Source organism: Mustela putorius, unplaced genomic scaffold (assembly GCF_011764305.1).
Source record: "Mustela putorius furo isolate JIRA1106 unplaced genomic scaffold, ASM1176430v1.1 tig00003993_pilon_pilon_pilon, whole genome shotgun sequence".
NCBI classification, from domain to species: Eukaryota; Metazoa; Chordata; class Mammalia; order Carnivora; family Mustelidae; genus Mustela; species Mustela putorius.
In genome coordinates this window covers 280,823-303,237 of record NW_025422132.1, presented here as the reverse complement: position 1 = coordinate 303,237, position 22,415 = coordinate 280,823, and the positions used below count along the sequence as shown (strand labels likewise).

General features: G+C 43.5%; 1 protein-coding gene across 5 annotated transcripts in view; it reads right to left on the bottom strand.

Moving 5' to 3' along the window:
• The window catches only part of PROX1 (prospero homeobox 1), a 52,508-nt gene extending 30,494 nt beyond the window's left edge, over window positions 1-22,014 (bottom strand). The window contains exons 1-5 of one of the 5 annotated variants that reach the window (XM_045071901.1): window positions 21,788-22,014; window positions 21,549-21,654; window positions 15,882-15,925; window positions 12,024-13,815; window positions 4,927-5,034 (exon numbers count right to left, since the gene is read on the bottom strand). In XM_045071901.1, the coding sequence (XP_044927836.1) occupies window positions 4,927-5,034; window positions 12,024-13,748 (1,833 nt within the window). In that variant the 5' untranslated portion in view covers window positions 13,749-13,815; window positions 15,882-15,925; window positions 21,549-21,654; window positions 21,788-22,014. Of the gene's footprint in view, window positions 1-4,926; window positions 5,035-12,023; window positions 13,816-15,881; window positions 15,926-20,956; window positions 21,081-21,548; window positions 21,655-21,787 lie in introns of those variants that run through there. The other 4 variants (XM_013049221.2, XM_045071902.1, XM_045071903.1 and 1 more) reach the window with 4 other exon arrangements.
• Window positions 22,015-22,415: the final 401 nt, after the last annotated feature.

The following is a 22,415-nucleotide window of genomic DNA, read 5'->3' as shown; positions in this document are numbered from 1 at the left end:
CAGAAAAAGATGTACATTCATCAAAAATCAACAAAGACCACTTATCAAACAGCGGCCATGAGAACATCCAGACTCCCAACAAGATGACAGCTAAAGTGTGTACTGGGGCTGTAATTACTACACAGAAAGTTGTTTCTATACTAGCAAAGATAATAAATGAATGAAAATTTATGGCAGGGAATGGACATAACAAGGAAACAGAAGCAGGAAGACTGGTGTTTCTCCCAAAAGGCCACCTTGCATCATAATTGCCATGGAGTTGCAAGGGCCCTTACAGATAATTGACCAGAAAATGATTAAGTCATCAGCAAATCGCTTCTGCTTGCAAGAGTTCAAACATGTACTTAACCTATCCAAGAATTATATTTTCACTCTGTGTGTCTGCTCTGTCTCTATTCAGCCTTGCGGGGAACCCGATTAAAAAGACAACTGAAGGACCCCCGTTATCTGATCTTCTGGTTGCCGATTTCAATAGAACTTAAACCCATTACGATTTGCTGAACTTGGAGTTCTTTCCATTTTATCTCAGCAGTAAAATACACTGTCCAAATTTCCAGACACTGAGATAAGGACTACAGGCCCCCGTGACGGCTTACTGTTCCTTTTTAATTCTTTTAGAATAAGAAACAAAACATTACAAAATGATAGCAGGCTGTGCACTGGGGAATGAAAATTGCTTTGACATGGAGATTAGGCTTCTGCATTGTTACAAGACATTGTCTCCTATGGACAAGAGTACTGTAGAGGAAAAAAATAGAAGGGTATTTTTTTTCTAGAATGGTCATGAATGACCTAATGGGGGAGGACAAAAAAGTAAGTGCACTTGCCATTATTTAGGAATGGGACATAAAGGGAGATTTAAAGCTTATTGTTACAGAATGGAAATACCAGAGAGAAAGAATGGGCAAAAACAACAGACTCCCCCCGACACAAGACAAGTGAAATGACCAGCACAACAGCTTGGAGAACTGGGTTTCCCTCCACCAGAAGTGCACTGAAATTTGTTCTGTTTCCAGTTGCTGGCGAAAAGCAGAGGCAGCACCCACCCCCCCCACCCCCTTTTCTAGATATTCACGCTGGGGGAGAAAAAGTGTTAAACTTTAAAGAGTTAATTTCCCCCCCTGTTCTGTAGTGGCTTACAAGAAAAGGATCAATTGTTCTATAAAGGAAAGCTCTGTAGTGTGTTAATGTGTTACTGCAAAAACTAATCGCTACAATAAAGAGGCTGTGTTTCCACAGTGTGTGAGTCTCTGTGACTTTGATTAATGCTTCCCACGGGACATCTCAGCCTCAATATGGGCTGAAGAAACTTCCTAAATATTCAATGAGCATGGTCAAAAGATGTATAAAACAAATCAATCTGACACCTTAATCTGGCTAGGCAGCAGTTGACTCAAGGGGTGGAGGGAATGAGATACATCATTTAACACTGCCGGCTTGAAAAGCTGTGAGCGTCTGTTCTTCAAAGCTAAAATGACACTGAATCTGTTGTACTTAGTGGTCTAAGAGTTATTAGTTGATACATTAAAATCAGCCCCCAGTAGGTGCACAGGAAGACGGAAGGGCCCCATCAGTCCTCGGCATGTCCTGTCCATTTGCCTCCTTGCTCTTCTCGAAGGATTTTGAAGCCTTGGTGAGCTGAGCTTTTTGTCTGGCTAAATGTCACGGTGAGGGGATGGAGTTGGTCTCTGTGAGAACCTGCCACTTTGTTTAGATTCTTACTCTAGGCATGAAACCAAGTCAGCCGCGGTTTCATCCTTCGTATAGATCATCGCTGGACAGCTCTCACCAAGCCAGCATCTGAATCGTGAGAGGTGTTCCCCCACCCCTTCTTTCCAGAATAATTTAAAAGCATTCATCTCCTGCCCAAATGGAAGTCACTTGCGGAGAGGGAAGAGCTCTATCCCTCCCTAAGGAAAAATGCAAGGCAGGGCGTACCACCCTGCCTGGGCTCACCTTCTGGGGCCCATCAGAGGATGCACTTGGTCTAGCATGATCTTCCAACTGTGTCTGATGACACCTAGGCTACGCTTGACTCATGAAACAAAATATTTTCCACTTGTGTTACTTCTCCTGTTTTTGTTTTTCTGTTTTTCTTAACTTGCAAAACTAACTTGGGGTCCCCAATTTGAAATGAAATGACTGATGATTTGGAAAGGTGTGTTTTGCTAGGATTAGGAATTTTCACTTAGATGAAGTCAGCCACAATCAAGTAAGTATAAGCTTGTGTTGCTGGGAGAAGTCTGACTTGGTCCACAGACACATGACTATGTCTTTCTCAAGACAGGTGATATAGGCTCTCACCTGTTAGAAATTCCCAATGTCCTTCCCCTAATTTCTAGAGATCTCTTAATTCTGTAGTGGTTTTCTTGAATCTACCTACAATGAAATAAAATTTTGGGTTGCATATTCATATGTAGAGAAACACCTAGTTATTTCCGTCTTGCAAGTAAGTATCCACGTTTATATATCTATATCTAGAAATAAGTATGTATGTATATATATGTACATATATACACACCCACTTTATTATGTATCTATACATTTATAACATCCATATAAATATACATGTATATGAGCCTATGCATTGTCGGCATTCAAATTCTGGATTTTCTTTACTATTAAAAAGTCCAAGCATGATCTGCTATTGTTTTCTACCAAGTTTCTGGAACACCGTGCCTGGACTATCCTTCCCTTTTCTATGCATGCCTTTCCAATTTCATCAGCCTAAGCTCAGGGAATACAAATTCATTTATTACTAGCCAAAGAAAAAACATAATTAGCAAAGTTAAAAATGTATAATTCATTCCAAAAATAAAAGAGAAATGACCTTCGGTGATTTTCTGCTATGCATTATATGCCCTACCGTTTCCCCTCCATTAGAGTGGATAATTGGGAATTAACCAGACTCACGTATACTTTAACAGCCTTCTCTCCCAGTATGGATCGAGTATGGATAGAATCTATCATCTGAATATCAGTGCTTTTTTAAAAATAAAATATTCACCCCGGTATTTAATTGTTATTTACATAGTGATTATTTGCAAAGCTCAATTACTAGATGCATTCTAGAGGAAGAACAATTTCTTGTCAGTTTACACTGCCGAGTATTTATAAAGATTCCAGATTAACAATCTCCCCTACCCTTGCCCTTCTCCCCCAGCCCACGAATGTTTCTCATATTTACATGTACTGTTGGATAGTGTTGCTGGCTCAGAATGGCTGCTGCTTTCCACCCTCCCGGGGCTGCGTTTCCAGTGGTGGGTGAGAGATCCCTATGGATGCAGTTTGAAAAGCGCTACGGCCTCCTTCTTAGGACAAGCACTATCTAAATAATATAAGGGATTGTCTTTATTATAATCACAACAGTGCTGATCATTGCACTAAGAGGAGTGGAGGAGGTAACATGGGCACCTAGACACACACACACACACAGGTGCACAGTAACACTTTCTTCCTCTCGTCCATGTCCCCCCTTCTTCCTGGAACGTGGGTGTTGAAAGGACTGCTCCCCACCCCCGGCCCCCAAAGAACTCTGCCAGGTTCCATTAGGCTGCAGAAGCTCTCCAGTCTTCAACCAGTTGGCAAATTCCCTCCCTGGTGTCTGTTTCACATGGTCCCCCACGAAGTCCAAACCCTCTTCCTGGGCCTACCGTGTCACTCAGCCTTGTCTGTACTTGAACGATCCTCAACCAGCCCTCCAAGTTACTGCCTCTCTGGGCCTTCCTATCCGGCCCAGAAGGCTGGCCCTGGAAGTTGGGGGGACACGCCTGCCACTTAAGGAGCTCCCCCCAGGGAAGGAGGAAGATAAAAGGCTGAAGTGGATACACACTTCAAAAGCTAACAGAAGGGAAAACAGAACTTTTCTTATAACATCAGTGAAGGAAATGAAAATGAGTTGGCCTGCAAAAGGGGGGTGCAGCGCGGCCATGGGGCCACGGGGCTTGAAACCCTCTGCTTGGAGGGAGTGGTGCCATGGTAAAAGTCTGCTTTGGCAGCTCCTGAGTTCTCAGTGGCAGGAATAAGAACTTGTACACATGGGGGTGGGCAGCGGGGGGTGGGGGGGGGAAGGCACCCAACCCTAATAAACTAATCTCAGCTAATGTAATGTTTATCGAGTTCCTCGGATAATGATACCATGCATGTGATTATCATCATCAAAACCCAATCTATGTTTTAAAAAGTTGCAGATGATTAACACAACATCAAGTTGTTGCAAACAATTACTTAAAACCCACACACAGACACAGACACGCACACACACATCCACACACACACAGAACCAGGAGGTCCCCGTATTCTGTAGAATGAGGGAGGCTGCAGCTGTAGGCCGACAGCTTTCATATCCTCATTTGAATAATGTGTCCTGAATCTGTCACTTTATTCATTCTCCTTATGCTCAGTGTACTCTACATCAACAACAAATTAAGTTGTAAATAAGAGACAATCATCACTTTTGTTTTTAAGCAGCTACTGCATAGAGAATTTCAATGTACGCTCCTTTCGACAGGGGGGAAAAAGAGGTGTTAGAGTTTGCTTTCCTAAGCGCAAATATGGGGAAACCAACAGAAACAAAAACAGAAAACAGTTTACTGTTGCTGAAGGGAGGGGAAAAAAAAAAATTCTGGGAAGCACACCCATTCAGGGCTGGCTGAAATTTCTCCCAAGAAGTGACTAAGACATACAAAGCAAGAGGCTAAGTTCCCACATCACACTGGAAACCCATGTGACTTGGTACCAGCCTCCTGGTCTTATGGGGTATCTTTGCCTGGCACGGCTTTTGACAAAAAGACAAGTGCATTGCATCAGTTAAACACAGGTGTATTCTTGGATTGATTTTCACACTCATCTCCGCTAACTTCCAAGAGTTTAAATCACGACCACATGCACAGAGACTGATAAACGACCGATGAAAAACATCCTTACCTTCACATCGGAGAAGTAGGTCTTCAGCATATTTGAGCTGGGATAACGGGTATAAAAGAACATGAGCTTTGCTTTTTTCAAGTGATTGGGTGACAATCCTTCCTGCATGTAGGAGGCATTTCGTTAAGGAAAAAAATGTCTTTAAACACAAGCACTCACCACCCACTCCCCCAAAGAACCTGGAGGCCCATCAAGCAGCTGAGGGTTGGGGGGAGGGTAGAATTCTGGAAGGTCAATGGCGCGGGCCATGGAACCCATCACTACGCTGCTGCCCCTTGCTCTAAACGACCCCCGCTGGTAAGAAACGGCCAGGTGTAATGGTGAGGGTGGACACCGGGGTTGCAGAGATCTTGACGGCTCCGTGGTGAGGATGGCAACACCTTCCCCCGTCCGAGGTCCTTATGCTCCCTATACATTCACTTGTTGCTAAGGAGACAAATGCACCCAACACGGATTGTACAACTCTTAGCCTGAGAGTTTTTTTCTTCTCTGCAATTACAGTTCTGTTTGTTCTTCTCTCCCCGCTCTGCAGTTTACATCAAGTTATTATCCTAATGTGCATGAAAATATAAAATGCATTATTTTGAACACTGTCGGGCAAGCTGCGTATTTTACCTTTTAGTGCTAATCTAATGGAGCATCTTGACTCACTTTCTTCCTATCTTATTATTATATCCTTTTAATTGTTTCCTTTTAAATAGCCGCAACTTGGGAGGGGTAGTTTTGGCACAGAGGGCGCCGGGAGGGGGTGTCGCTTTTGTTAAAGCAACGATCCAAGACCAAATACAATTTGCCTCTCCTGGATTTATAGTTAACTCCTTTGAGAGTGGCACAGTGGCGGGGGCTAGCAAATCAATAAATGTGGGTTAGCAGATCAATAAATGGCCACTTACCCAAAATAAGAAGGCCTATTTATCTGGAAACATCATTACCTTTTAGATCTGTAAACAGCAGCAACTAAAACAGTTCCCAAGAGAATGTGAGGCTAACCATAACAATCCAGGCTTCCTGATTCTCCCCCAGATTCTTGGCAGTCCTCAGCAGACTCCGAGCTGGGATGGCTCTGGTCACATCTGTGCCGCAGCCTGGCCCTGCCATTTCCTCAGCAAATTAATGGCTTTATAATTTATCAGAAATGAAGATGCACGTGGAGAAAATCAATGTGGTCCCCCACAAGGTCAATTAAGGGTCCTTTCTAGAAGCTTCTCTAAGGATTTTCTCTTAAAAGAGAGTCTGGGAAAAATAAGTAAGAAAAGAAAAGAAAATCTGCACTTAAGTGTGTGCGTGCACACACGTGTGCGCGCACACACATCTTACTAGGCAACAAAAATGCCACACCTGGTGAAAAAAGGTAAAAAAAACAAAACAAAACAAAGAAAAACCTCATATTTAGGAAAAGTCAAGGTTTCTAAATGACCTCCATCAAGAACAGCGTGACCAGTCTTAGGAAGAGAGAGAAAGCAGGAAGTTGGTAGCGACGCATAATCAAATTCACACTGATAAGCTCGAGACCACTTCTCGCAGGGTGTTGAACCAAATATTCTGCTGGAGGTTGGATCCACTCGCATTCCATTTAACATCATGCAACCTTTAAAAGATCATCTTGGTTTGTAAACAGAGAAGTTCAGTCTTGCGCTACCCCCCCCCCGCCCTCCCCACGGACAATACGGACTGAAGGAAGAAATTTCGATTTTCTGTCTGTGAGCCAAAGCAGCTTCACTGAACTTGTGTTTTTGTTTCAGATCCGTAATGATCACAAAGACGATAATTTATGACTGACATACTTCTTGTGCCAAGGAAAGAGCTGAAAGGCCCTCCAGTAACCTCCATTAGAACGGTAGAGAAGACTAAAGGAGCCCAGCACACTTCAGGACCATCTGTCCAAACGGGTAAGTGAAAGAATAGTGGCAAGCTGTCTCGCCTTGCCTTGTGATAAGAGTTTTTAGGCAACTCCAAACTTCAGCAGACACTCTCAGATCTGGGTTCTAGTCTTTTCTTCAGATGGGCAGATGAAAAAACAACCTTGCACACTGAATTATTAGCAGGGGAAAATTTCTGAATGGTTAAAAAAAATGTGGTCTACTGCAAAACACCCTGTTTTGCTGTGATTCTCGGAGATAGAACTACCAGAGAACTTCCTGACGCTTTCAATAGGCTTAAATCATGCTTCGATGTTTTAGCTCTTTTTATTTAAAAAAAAAAAACAACAAAACAAAATAAAACAAAACAAAACAAACCACTATCCGTCTTATTTTGATCAGGATTTAGAGGCTTTTTAGTTCATGAAAAAAATGATTCTGATTCCAGTGTCTCAAGTTCGTTTTGCTTTAAAATGTTTCCTGTTGGTAATACTTAGAATTGATCAGTTGAAATGGAACAGAGAATAAATCTTTATCTCTCGCTCGTCGTGTAATTAAGATAAAATTCCCATAAAATATATGTTTCTAATAAACTATTAAAAATAGCTAATGAAACATTTAAAAGCCAACAGTTAGATAATCCTTTTTTTTCCTCCTCAAAATAAATCTGAACTGACCAATTGGTTAATTTCCCTTTTAAGTGCTTGTGCTGAAAAGCAACTGTTCTTCCAAGAAAGCACTAGCTGTTTCCAGGATACTTACACACGCACAATGACTCATGATGGAATAGATTCAGTAAACATACAGCTGTACTGAACACGAGCTAAGCTCCATTCAAGGCCAGGAAAGAAAATGAGCACAAATAAATATTAAGGAGGTAAGGGGGGGATGGGGTGAGGGGGATAGAACGCAAACAAGATCTGTCCCAGCAGCTCATGTGGCTTTGCCTCAATTCTCTTAGCCATAGCTTTGTGAAGACAGATGACATTCAATTCTATGTGTAATGCAAAATAGACAATAACTACTGAAACTTGAGACAGCTGCCAGGTGTAAAAAAAAAAAAAAAGAAAAGAAAAAGAAAAAGAAAGAAAAAAGAAAAAAAGAAAATGAAAAAGGAAAAAAAAAAGATGATAAATCCATAAATTAATGAAAGACATCTGCTCAGGAATAGAAAAGATCAGAGAAGTGGGTACTGCAGCTGAACCTGCGGGGGGGGGGTGCGGGGGGGGGCCTCGCACAACCTGGGAATCGGAGTGTTGTCTGTTTACCAAGCTCAATATAACCTTACCTACACCGTGGTGGCAGGGGAGGAGCAGGGCCACCAAAAGGCAAATGCAAGAAGGCATTGTGAGTGCTAGAGGAAGGGGATGTTTCCCCCCCTCAGCTGAACTCCGAATTGTGGCTAGAGATTTTACCAGCTGTACTTCCAACCGAATTGGATTGGGGCTACTTACTTACATTTTCTAAAATGCTCTGAAACCCAAAGAATTTTTTTTTAGCACTCTCCTGATGCTCTGATTTGCTGTTTCCAAGAGGATTTCTCCCTCAAATGGGGAGAGGATCTAGACGGTCTCATTTAATCAAAGTGATAGAACACGCTGTTACTCCATTAAGAAGTTGAACTCATAAGATGTGTCACTTATGGAAATTAAAAAAAAAATATTTACTGAATAATTTTTTTGGTGGGGTAAGAACCCAGAGTCTCTCAGTCTTTTGTGTAAATGTTTTCCCTGTAGCTCATGAAGCTAATAGAATCACTGTGGCTCCACAAGACTTCTAAAAATGTCTACGGACTATTTCACATATCAGAAATTCATTTTTAATTCATGTTTTCCAGTTATATTTTAGTCTCAAATTACCAAACAATTTTCCTTTCCTAAACTTGAAATGCTTTAAATATTCTCCCCCAAAGTCAAGTCGGGGATGCTGACTGTCACAGGAAAGGGGCTCATGTTCTCCACTGGTGCATCTTAAAGGCTCCTAAGACTACTCTCCGGCTTAGACTTGGGGGCATGCAAATGTCTGAGGCCCAAACAAGGCTGTTTTTCTTGAGATGCAAAGAGGATGAATGACAAGGAACACCATGAAGAAAAACAATTGGCTGTCTCTTTCTTTTGGAATTTGAATAAAACTTAGTATTTGATTAAATAGATTCATTTGCAAAGATACTGAACGAACACACGTATCCCGGAGATGTGCGCTCCTGGAGCAGGTGCACTGACAATGAGTTCAACAGGCACACATTCACTACTTCCTTTGGATTAGAAAAGGATAACGAGGTAGTGGGTTTATATAGATTACATATGCTTCATGTGCTGAACTTAGAATGGATTTATCTGATAAGCTGGTGTTCTTAATAGTTCTTATCTTGGCGACTTTGTTCAAAGAAGCACACGATGCCCTTTGAAGTGGGAAAGAATCATTCCTTAAGAATTATATTATTCATTACTATTGGAAAAGCCAGGACCACAAAGAAAAACTTAAGAAGGACAACCATAGAGGTATCATTTCATCCTTATTCCTACTCATGTCTATTGAATTTTTTTTCTAGGAATAACTCGATGGTTCTAAGGTGGCCTTATATACCTAAAACTGAAGTAAGACACCACACTCCAGGATTCCCAGAAGAATTCTTTCAACTAAAAGCTTGAGAATTTTGCCTACACGCCATCGGGTAAGTCAAGGGAAGAACTCCTTGCCATACAAGGATGGAGACAGGAGACCAGTGGACCCAGTCTCCCAAAAACACTCAGACCCTCATTGGCTTCAGAATCATGGGGATTATAGAAAGGGTTGCTTGCCTATCTTCTTCCCAAGAAAGAATGTATCAGTGGGGTGAATGTTTAAAAGTACGGCATGATGGAGGGGAAAGAAGCAGAGGCTAGAAGGCCAAAAGTGGGACACGTAATCATTAACTGAGACAAGGTTTAGCTCCATGAAAGAAACAGCTCCTGGTGTAAGCAACATTTCATACGAACACAGGTGTTTCCAAGCCATCCCTGTTCAACAGCCTCTTATATTGGTAGGAGAGGGACGTTATTCAGCTGAAGAAGCAACTATATTCTCCTTAAAGCCTTTGATATGTATAGAAATAAAAGGAACTTCTTTCTATTCAAATCCTCTAAATTCTTCAGGGGATTTAGAGAGCATGAGACAATGAATGTAGCCAACACTTAAAGCAATCTAAAAGATTTTTTCCTAGAAGACCCAACTTACATTTAAAAAAAAAAAAGGCACAGGCATAAAGATCTGGTTATGATAAAGAGTCTAATAAAAAAACAAAACAAAACCATAAACTGGTTAGAGTTTAGTGTGCACTTATGGGACTGTGAGACCTGGCTTTAAATATTCCTCAAAATGAGTATGTCCCTTTCCTGAGTGTGTGTGTATGTGTTTGTGTGTGTGTATGAGAGAGAGAGAAGGGAGAGAAACAACCCACCATCATGACTACAGCCTTCAAAATGAAGTAAGATAGGGTCTAGCCCTGGACCTCAGCCTTGTGTGTATCTCAGAAGATCCTCTTCCACCCAAGGAAAACCATTCCAGGCCCTGCATCTTCTTGCCTGGCCTTTCTCATCGCCGACACTATATGGCAATCACTTTGACCGATGTTTATTGCCTGTTTATAATGTGCAAGGCACGGTGCTTGGCACAGCTTTGATTCATGGCTGGTAGATTACATTTTAGGTCTTTGGAAGGTAGAAGTTAAATTAGCAACCAAGCCAAGACTCAATTTCTGTTTCTATTATCTAAGTCCTCAACATCTTCATCTTCCTTCCTCTCGAGACATTATTCTCTTCTTCCTCACAGTGGAAAGAGACCATGTTTCAGTGCCCCAAGTGGGTCTCATACTCGTGGCTCATCTTAGCAGACATCTTTGCTACTGTCCTAAGAGCTGGTTAGAAGAACGGCCTTCCCTACACAGAAAAATGTATTTCTACCATAGCTGGGACTTTGCACTTACGTGGCAGCGTCTGGAGTGGGCTTAGATACTAAAATGCCAATCTCTAGTCATCAGGACAATTGCTCAAAATCCTGAATTTAGCAACAGCCAACTTAATTGCTAAATTTTATGTCCATCTGGCAATTGATTATAAAAGAAACATGCCTCTACCTGCCCCCAAATGCTACTATTCGACTACCCCCAAACACCAACAACCACAAGAGTTTTTAAATTTTACTGAAAGGACCAAATTACAGAGGAAAAAAAAATGTCCATTAAAAATAGCTGGAGTTCAGGACAGGTCTAATAAAAAAAATATAACTGGCACCTCTACCTAAAAAGTCAGGTTCAAAATATAAAAGTCATAAAAAAGAGCCATTTTTACGTCGAATACAGCTGAGTTTTATATTTAATTGTGCTCTCTTGCTTTCCAAAATAATTTGCTTTGTGTATGTTAGGACAAAAGATTTCTGTGTATGGCTGAACAGAGGTTAATCATGCATAGAGGCAGCTGCACCAGACCCAAAGAACAGACCTTGGGTGAACGAGAGAGAGAGAGAGAGAGAGAGAGACCGACCAATGCCGTCTGAATAAATCAGTACCTGTATATTTCCTTAAAGAAACACCAACAATGACAAATGACGTTACTTAAAGATTAAAGAGAGACTCTACCTCCCCCCTCCCCCACCCCTGTGTCCATTTTTCTCTCATGGGAGCCTCCCACCAGTAAAGTGCTCTTCATAAGATTAAATCAGGTCTTCTTTACATGGCCCAGGAGCCTTGCAGATGGTTTAAAGGGAGAATTCTTCTTATGGAATCTTAGGGATCTCAAAACTGACTTTTCTCTTGACTCCATGATAAAGCTTAACACCTTAAAAAAAAAAAAACTGATAGAATTCAATATTATAATGATATTTTTTTAGTCCATCTCTGACTCTACTCCTAAAAGAAATTTAAAAAAAAAAAAAAAAGAAAAAGAAAAAGAAAAGAAGAGAATGCAGGAAGAAAGCAGAAAAAGCACTGCTGAAAAGCACATATTAAATACCAGCTCTCTGAGGCAATTAACAACTTGTGAAAGTTGGAAAGATGTAGGTTTCCTGCGAAGCTTTTGTGCCATCAGGAGTGCAGCACGTGTGCTGATAAAAGCCTATTACTCTGAATAATAGGAAAGATTGCGTTCCTAAGAAGATACTAATCTACGTTATTCTATATATTGTGGACACCCGACCTTTGGGGAAGCCTTTTGGTTTTGTTTTGTTTCGTTTTCCTCGCGGGGGTGGAAAAGAAAAGGATATTGCACTTCCCGAATACGGTGAGATTTCGGACATGTCTTGAAGATCGCCACACTCGGACTTGATGAGCGACAGGGAGAGCCCTTCTGCGGTGCTGGGCGGGTGTGCTGGTGAGCAAGGATGGTGGCTCAGGTGGTGGGATGACATCTTGGTCCTCAGACTCGTGGTCTCCCTAGTTAAGTCTAAGGATTCGGGAGAGGCTCTGTCTTTTCCCGAGAAGGAGCCGGAGGGAGCACCTAATGGACTCTGAAATGGGTAGGCCATCAGGGGAAGGGGGAAGGGGTGGCGGAAGGTGGACGTGGTGAAGCCAGCGGTGGCGGAGAGAGGCGACTGGTGCAGGGGCTGGTGGTGGCCGCCGGCCGGGGGGCCAGTGGTGGCCTGGTCGGAGGAGTTTTTGCGGACCACCAGGGGCAGTGCTTCCGTCTGGTCTGTGGAACTGGGCATCTGCACGTTGCCAAAGGTGTCCAGAGGGTTCGGAATGATGACGTCGCCGAAACACTGCAGGCGTTGGTTGGCGGTGTGGAAATTGTGGTTCTCCCCGTTGACGGCGAACCTGGCCTGGGGGATCTGGAGAGGCGGGAAGACCTGAGGAACCTGGCGGGAGGGTTTGGCTGCAAAGACTTTGACCACAGTGTCCACAACTTGCGACATGGCAGTGTTCAGTTCCTGCTTCAAGGTCTCGGCCAAATGTTTGCCTTCTGGTTGTAAGGAGTTTGGCCCGTGATCTCTCTCTTTGTTGTTGCCTTCACGTTTCGGCTTGTTCTCCGCCAGCTCCTGCTCCCTGATCAGGGCGCGGGCTCGGTCGATGAACTGTCCCGGGTCCAGCTCGCACATCTCGGTGTCTGACCGCCCCACGGAGTCCTGGGCCCTGGCGTCCAGGATCTCCGAGCGCATGCTGTCTTCAGACAGGTTCCCATCTTCATCATTTTCAGAGTCGGTGCTGTCATAGATTTGGTAGAACTTCTCCTGCAGCTGGCGCAGCTGTTTCTGCATGTCCTCCAGCTGCTGCTTCAGCTGTCGGCGCTCCTCTCGCTTCTGTTCTTTTCGGGCTGAAACCAGCTGCTGGAAACTCTGTTGCTGCTGCTGGGGCAGCTTCTGCTTGCGTTTGTTTTCTCTGTAACTTTCTCGGGGACTCACAGACTGCGGGGCCATCTCTCTTTCATTTTCATTGCCCCTTAATGCCACGCTGGGGGAATGGCTCATCCCCCGAATGATGTTCTCAACCCGGGCCCGCTTTGCTCTCAGGTGCTCATCACATAAGCGATCCATGTCGAACTGGCTCATGGTAGGCCTGCCGAACGGGGAAAGACACTCTGGGGGGCTGTCTCTTGAAGAGTTGCTGCATATATCCTCCTGATGTACTTCGGAGCCTGTACTAGAGAGACCGCTGGCTTGGAAACTGGGCTCCGTGCCACCATTTTTGTTCATGTTATTTTTCAACAGCTGGGAAATTATGGTTGCTCCTGGAAAAGGCATCATGGCATCTTCATACGAGTTCGCCCTCTTCAGCAGCTTGCGGAGTACGTTTGACTTTTCCCCATCTGCATGCTGAACCACGGAATATTCAACATCCTGCTCAGAACCTTGGGGATTCATGGCACTAAAAAACGTCGCTCTTGCCTTAGCAAAAAATGCAGATGCTGTCCCTACCGTCCTTTTCACTCCAATGTCAACTCTTCTCCTCTTGGTCTGCCGGCTTAAGAGGGCTGTGCTGTCATGGTCAGGCATCACTGGACAGCTACTGTGCCATCTTCAAAAGCTCGTCAGCTGGGCACAGCTCAAGAATCCCGGGACCCTGGCCAACAGAACAAAAGGACTGATGAATCATTTTCTTTAAATTTCTCCAAATTTCCTGACCTCAATCCTGAATCAAATGCAAAATGCATAGGCTCTGGGATTTATGGCACATTACAATTATTGCAATTTATTATGCACTCTGCTTGAAATGAAACATTTTTAAATATTTCTGCTCCACTGGTTTAAGATGGATTAAGATTAAAAAAAAAAAAAAAAGCAAAAACTGCTTAAGCACCAGTAATATGATTCTCTTTCACAAATGCCTAAAATGATACTGTTTATCTTCAGAAGAAACAGTAGATTATAAGAACACAGCCTCTGACAACCAATTGATTAAATTTTGGGCATTGAGATTCATATTACAGAAGAAGATGAAAGTGGTCTATACTTAAGAAATAAGGTTCAATTTTGAGGCCGGGTGAAATCTGGGTGAAAAATTCCATTTCTGAATTAAAATTATTGTGGTTTTAATGCTATTAAAGGAAAAGGACTTGAAAATAAATGCAAATACTTAACACGCCCCCTTTATTGCTGAATTTTAAAATATTTTTGTCATATACGAAAAGGGAAAGAGAACACCCCCATCAGCATCTTTCCAATATAAATGGTCAATTTAACATTGAAATAAATGCACAAATACTCATTTTACAAGTCTGCTTATTTAGCATAGATATGCATTTTTATTAGTAAAATTACATTCGAAAATGGTATCTATTGCTATTTTTTAACACAAGTGTGAGAATATTTATACATTTCTGTGATGTCCTTTTGATGACTTAAATTATTACAAAGTTGGACTTGCTGCAAAAGAAGGAATTGCCACATTTTAGAAATCGATATGTGGACCAGTAAGCTGACTTAGGTAAGGGTAAATAACAACATCTCTGGTCTCAGTCTTCTTCTGTTCCAATCTGCCAAAATAATACTCCAAATGCCTAAGGAAACTTTAACATACACCATTTATGAATCATGTTTCTTATGCAAATTAAAGAAAAAAAGATAAATCAAGGGAAAACTGGCATCAATCAAAATACAGGAGGAAAGAGCAGTACCTTTTCTGCATATGAACTTCCATTGTTTCTTGAGGACCCATAAAGAAAGAGAATATCCTTCCTTGCATTTCATAAAAGGCACTTGACATATTTTGTGACTTACTACCTAGTGAGGCTAGCCCCAAATTTTGTGTAAATATAAGATGTTGAATCTTTTTGCTTACAGTTAACATTTTATGAAGAAAATGAAAATATTTTTTTCACACAGGGTTTATCTAATATTAAACTTCACGTTTGCTTAACAGAGCACATCTTCACAATAACAGGGTCTATTGCCAAAGGCAGCGTGCAGAGTGTTTGGAACAGCTCCCATCTCTTTCGGTTCACCTGTAAAAACATCTACGTGCTCCCTAGGACTGCATCTGTGGCTAGTTTTAAAGAATGACTATCCATGCAAATAGGCATAATTTCAGCATGAAATAACCTGTAAAAATCAAGAAAATGCTCAATGCTTAGATGACAGTGTGTGGATTTTTAATTTTTTTTTTTTTTTTTTTTTTTTTAAGCAACAAAGATTTCATCCTGCATTCCTTATTCCTGGTCTCTATATGAAGATACAGCATTTTTTTTTTTTAAAGACTGTTTTAGAGTATCATGCATGTGATAGAATGTTTCTCCATATTTTTCATACGCTTAAAAATGAAATACTTTTTGTATGCCCCAGGATAAAATTTCCTGAAGTCGGGATGGAAACAGATCTTAAGAACTTCAATGCAGGTTTCAAAATCGGTTTCAGAACGATTTGGAACCCTCACACATCAGTAATAAAACTGCATTCAGGAATACAAAAATGCAATGACCAAATATTTCTCTGACATATTAGATCTGATAAATCGGGTGTAACGATCAGATGAGAAAAAGAAAAAGACCAAGACAAACAAGAAAAGGGATAAATTATTTCAAAGCCCAGGAAGACTTGCACGTGGGGGGTAGGTCTTTGCAAGGAGGACTATTTTGTGTGTCTATCAGCTCTCCAAAAATAGAGTTCATTGCCATTATTTAAAAATTTTACCTTTTTTTCTTTTTGTGGGCAAATCCTTTTCTCTTTAATATCACCTGAAAAACACACGAATCTCCAATCAAAACCTTGAACAAACTTTCTGCAGTCTTTTTCTTCCTCTATTCATCTTAATCTAGATTTTTCTCCTACCCGTCCTCCTACCCAGGGGAAGAGCATTTCTGCAACTGAGGCTCAGAAATGACAGGCTGGTGTAAGGGATGAGCACAAGGTCGTGCCCAGGCATCCTTCCTTTCCCAACTGCCATTTACCTCTGTGTCCACTGCACTTCCTCTCAGCCAGCCTAGGTATCAACAGCTGCATCCCTGCCTCATACCCAAGCCAAGAAGAGGGCTGTGCTCTTCCTAAGGTGCAAAGACACGATACTCTCATCTTTGGTGGATGGTTAAGTGTGAATTAAACACCCTTGTTGGGTCTTTCAAGAAGAGAACATCCTGTTACTTCCTTCAAATTCACCAAACTAAACTGATTCTTGCAATCCTCTTTTAACTAGTCATCATTTTTAGATTAGGTAACAATCTGTTATCTGTTTTAGGCTAAGAGAATTTAAACACTTTTAGGTCTTATAAAATGTTCAGCTGAGATATAACCAACAAGACAACACAAACAGGAAAAATTGTATATTCCACACTAAGATAAGGCATTCTATTAATAGGCACAAGTCACTACATCTCTCCATAGAGCTAAGACCTAAAACTAAAACTTAGAACTAAAGGTATCGTAGTAGTACACATGAGGACCATAACCCATGGAGGCAACAGAGATGAAGCCATTATAACTGCTTGACGTAATACTTCATTAGCATCTTGATTCATAAACAAGATCTCTATGTGAACACATACACCACTCGAGAAAATGCATTGTTACGTGACGCTAATAGAAATTAAATCACTCACAAACACTCTTAAAGGCGCTTCCATGGATTTCCTAATTCGGAATTTAGAGACTGCTATGCACTGACTTTACCACTGATACCATCCTGTCCATTAAGATGTTTAGAAATTCCCGTATTTCTCAACATCTGTACTAAGCCACAAGGTTTCAACTACAATTATTATCGACTCTTATTATATTTTAATCTTAACATTAATTTTGAGTTTAACCAGATAATATGAAACCTTTTGATCAGAACTTGTGAACACCTATATCAGCAAGTCTGCAGAAAAAATTACTGGTATAGAATTTGAACCCAAACAGATCGTCATTTGGATACACATATTGTATTCCTATAAACTCCTCTGTGATTGGTATGAAAACCTAGACAGAATAGTTCTATTTTTAAATATTTTGCCATACATTTGGTATACAAATGCTTTACTAATTCTTATACAATGAATATCTTGACAGAGCAGATTCCTCCCAGAAAAAGATAAGAACACACATCCGGGTATAATCAAGTCAGATTATAACTACTCCAAAAGACTCATTAAGATCTGAATCATCTGAAGAATGTCAGATGATCTAACATGGGGACTCCTAAGGAACCTGGTGGCTTCGTGTTAGAAAAGAATTTTCAGTGAAGAATTTCAAAGGAACACTGCAGTGTGTGAAGGAGAAAGTGGTTAAGTGCTCTACTTTAATAAAGAAGTTATTTGGGGGAGGGGAGCTCAACTTTTACTGTATCTATCTGGAGTCCAGATTCTGGACAAAGAAGTGTTCATTATGGTAATTATCCAAACAGTTCAGACAAATCTTTTATGAGACAGGGGGAGTGTAAGGTTGGCATGGTTTCCTGTTTGGATCCCTTAGATTATCTGTCTTTGTTGATGAAATTATTTGAAGAAATTTCTCAAGCCTACGCTTTATTTCCTATAGAAAACCGGCTTTGAATGGGCCTCTAACTTACTTGGGCCAACCTGGTTATGAAATTTCAAGTGGAATATCACTAACAAAGAACATTATAAATCCACCTAAAATTCAGTCATTCAAGGGGGGAAGAAAAGATCAGATGGTTAGACGGAGGGACTCTCCTCCAACATCACCAAATCACTAAGCTGCCCTCCTCACTGTATTCAAGAGTTCATTTCTGCTAATTAGCAACTTGCCCTTCGGAGATGTTTCTGCTTATTGTAAGGTTAAGAAAGCGTTTTATGTTTAGCCTGAAGAACCCACTTGATACAAGTTAATACTTCAATTAACTAAGATTGTATTGTCAAATCTTATATCAGGCTTCAAATTTTCCGATCATAAGAGAGTCCTCAAATCACAGCCATTTCACTGAAAATGCCTCCATCCTATCAGAAATTCCACACATTTTCCACCTGCACAATGAGCACAGAGTATTTTCTGAGACATGCCAAAAATATTCACTTGTACTTACTTAAAAAGCAGTAATTCACCAAATTACTAAATAAATGATCTCAAGGCAAAACACTTACGCTTTTTTTCTTTTCGTGGAACACTGAAACACTCTAAATGTTCTTTGAAGCATTAGAGTACACTAGGCGGTTAGGTTTGAGAAATTCCTCACGTATATGTCCTTTCCAGTTTATACAGGTACTTAATTAGAATCCAATTATAATAACATGTCACACACAATCCATCTTCATATCATAAAACCACTAACATTTTATAATTTCTTTGTTAATCCTAAACCTAAAAATTCCTTATATTAGAAAATACAAGACAATCCCTTAACTGATACAAGAAATTCATGAAAAAGGCCTATTTGCACTTTGAACAAATAAAGAGCAACCCTGGCAGCTAGCTTATGTTTTAAGATTGCAAGGGCTCCTTACAGAGGAACCATGCTAGGAAATGAATAAAGTGAGAACAAAGATGCATGTTACGTATGCATGACTTTTTTTTCCCACAAGGTGGTGATTAAACTAAACAGAATTCTGCATAATGGACACATAAAAAATATCAGTAAGTACCCAGCGCAGATAATCCCCATTAAAAATAGAGCGAATGGACATATCCATAGATGACATGAAAGAACTTCCAAAGAATCCAAGGAAAAGTATTGGGGGAGGGACTTGAATGTGTTAAGGCTAAAGAGCAAATACACAGGCTATCGCATTTTCGTGAAACAATGATCACCACCCAAACAGCAAAACCAACCGAGAAAACCATTCGCCCTGTAATCTATTTCTATGGTACACAAGAAGGAGCCTGCTTCAAGAAAAACTTTAAAAGTTAAGTTTGAATCATCCAGCCATAGTGCTTACATTGAATTCTCAGTATCTGCCTGCAACATCAAGCCTCGGGCCTTACCTTCCCCTATTTTACCATTATATAAACAAGTCCACGTTGTAGCATATGCACAGGTTAACCTGAACGCTCCCCTCTTCCCTGCTCACCACACACAGCCCATTCCATTCTGAAAATACTCAGAAGTTCTTGCAAGAAACTCTTCAGAGAGCCGACTGCTTGCATCTTGCATCCAACAGAAACAAACAGTTACCTCTCACGTACTTGAGATTTTCCTTCTCCATCCAAGTAATAACTAGGACATCTGGCACATGTCTGGTACAATGACAGGCTCATTCTACTTTATGAGAGTATTTAACATCGGACTTGAAAGACTTTGTGCACGTACCTATTCTTTCTGGGCAGGGAGAAAGCACGCTAAAAAGATAAGCTTTAACAACAGTAACACTTTCAAATGACTTTTGGTATCCTGGCAGTTACACACACCACCCGTGGCTGCTTAAAACACACAAGCACACAAAAGACAGCTCTCCCCCACCCCCCTCCGGCACCGCAGACCTGGGAGATAGGCATAAAGCAGAGAGGGGAGCAAAAGGAAAGTCAATCTCCGTCCACCTGCTGCCTGAGGTGGGGGTGCTTTCCGCTGCCTGGCAGACAGAAGTCTGAGACACAGCCTCAGCCGCAGTCTGCCAACATCCTTAAGAAAAATAAACAAACACAAACCAACTCGCCCCCCCCACCCCCCCAAGCAAAGAACTCCCACGGCAGGGCTCAAAACGTTAACAACAGCCTGGTTCCCATTAGCCCGGACAATCCTATTAACCGGGGTGCCCATAAATTCATAAACCTCGGGAAGCCTGGAGCACACATTGTGGTCTGGAACTGCACAGACACACACAGACACAGAGGAAATTTGCACCTGTCTTTCTTGACACAACACACCTGTCAGGCCCTGCCCATGCACAGCACTCTACTAATAGACCTCTGCCTACCTAGTTTAGGAAAGGAAATTATTTTTTTGTAAGGGAGGTTATAGGTGGGAGGGAAGGAGGGTGGGAGGGAGGGGCTGAGGGAAGGGGGGGGCAGAGGGGAAGAGGGAGAGAGAACAAGACACTTACAGCCTTGACTTTGAGAGAAGGCCACCCTGTGCTTGCACTGTTTTTATAAGCTCAAGGAGACAACACAGACCTTCTTGGAAAAATAAAAACAAGCAGGTGAGTTCCCAGCCTTCCCCCAGGCGGAGTAGGGTTCTGGATTGCCAAGAACAGCAGTTTCACACTCCAACGGCCTCCTTGGGCTATTTAAGACGGTCGCCCAACCCCTCCTCCTCCTCTTTCTCTACCAGCCTGGAGGGCTCTCAACTTCCGAAAAGAGCTGAGAAGTGGCGGGAGAAGGAAGGGGGAGTCTCGCTGGAAAGCGACTCCCTTCAGCCATTCCACGCCCCCCACCCGAACTCCAAGCCACACTTCTCACCAACATTCAGCTTCAGCAGGAGTAAGCGGCTAGCCCGCCAGAAGAACCGACAACTTGCTAAACTGGACTTTGGTGATGTCTCCCTGCCAACGCCCCCCCCCACCCCCCTCCTCCTCCTTCTAGTCTGTTCGGCCAAGATAGCGGCTCTTCCCGCCCTCCTCACCCTTCTTCCCAGTCACAGTCCCCCTCACCTCTGTTCTCCTCCCTCCCGAGCCCTCCGAACTGGGGCAGAACCGCAGGTACCACCGAGACAAGACCAGATCCGAGCAGCCCGCCAGCGCAGACTGCCAGCGAGCGCGGAGAGAGTCCTCGCGTCGCGCATCCGCAGCGGGAGAACATCCCCTACCCCCACCCGCACCGCGACCGCTCGGGCCCCCCGCGGCGCTCGCCCCCCCCCCCATCCCTGCACCACCCCACCTCCCGAGGCTCCTGCGCCGCCTTACCCAACTCAACTTGACCTAGCCCTGGCTCCTCGGAGCTCGGGAGAGGGGCGCCGCGCGGGTTTCCCGGGACCATCTCTCCACCGCTCCAACCCCGATTTCAACATTTCGGCTACGACAGCGTTTGGCGAGCAAAGTCACAGAGCGCCCTCCTCCTCCGCCCTCTCCCCTCCTCCCTACTCCCCAGCCCTCCGCAGGGGTTAAAAAGGAGAAGTGAAAGGTATGCAAATGACAAGCAAATTGGAAGAGCCTGGAAGAAAGGCAGCTATAATAAACAAGACAAAGAGAAAGGACGAGGGGACCAGCACCGGAGTTTTAGCCGGGGGAGACGGGGAGGATGAGGCTTGGCGGAAAGCGGGGATCCAGGCGAACAAAAAGCGACCCGGTCCCCCTCGCGGTCCTCTCTCCCGAGGAGGCAGGGCAGGAGAAAGAAGGAAAGGAAGCAGACGCCTCCTCACAGCCCAGAAACAGTACACAAAAGGTGACAAGATCAGCGACAAGTCCAGCCGTATCAGCCACCCCCCCCCCCATCGCCACCACCACCCCAGCCACCAGCAGGAAAGAGAAAGAAATAAAAGCCAAGCGGATCACTTACTCTTAGGAACTGGGAGGAGCGGAGCGCTGAGTTCCACGGAGGCTCCTGCTTAGAAACTGTTTAGAGCCTATTTTATGACGCTTCATTCAAATAACACCATTTTCTCCTGGGGGAAAAAAAAATGTTTACACGGGTATGAGTAATGGGAGCCTCTTTTCTTTTCTTCCCATTCAAGAACAAGCCAGGACAAGTGATTCTGGAAAAGGGGAGGGGACTGGCGAGGGGGAGCGGATACTTACGCGGTGCAGAGGGCAGGGGGACCGAGCGCGGTTCGCCGGCAGGGAGAGGAGCACACGCGCGCGCACACACGCGGCGGTGTCTCGCGGGGGATGGATGTGATAATTGGACCCGGGCCGGTGAGTGTGCGCGAGCGGGGCGAGCGGGGCGAGCGGGGCGACGGAGCGGGGACGGAGGGAAGGGTGGGAGGGGGCAGGAGAGGAGAGCAGAGGGGAAGAGAGGGAAGAAGAGGAGGCAGAGGAGAGCAGGGAGGAGCGGAGAGCGCGCCGCGGAGGCGAGAGCCGCGGCGGAGAGGGGCCGCGCGGGGCGGGAGCGGGCGGCCCGGCGAGAGCTCTTTTGCGCCGCGGCGCTTCCCCGGCTGCAATGGTGTATGATTTCAGAGCGCTCCCTCAGCTGAGGGCTCCGCTCCACAACAAGATTTACTTTAAGACACAGCTGAAGGAAACAGGAAGACTGCACGTCACAGTCTGACTGACGTACCCGGCCCCAGCACCCAATCGCGAGGCGCCTTCGGATTCAAGGGGGGATAGCGAGGCAAGAGAACTTGGGAGGAAAAAAAAATATATAAAAGGGGTGGGGGTGAGGGGCTGGGAAGAGAGGAGGGGAGAGGGGCCCCGCGCTCCCCCTCCC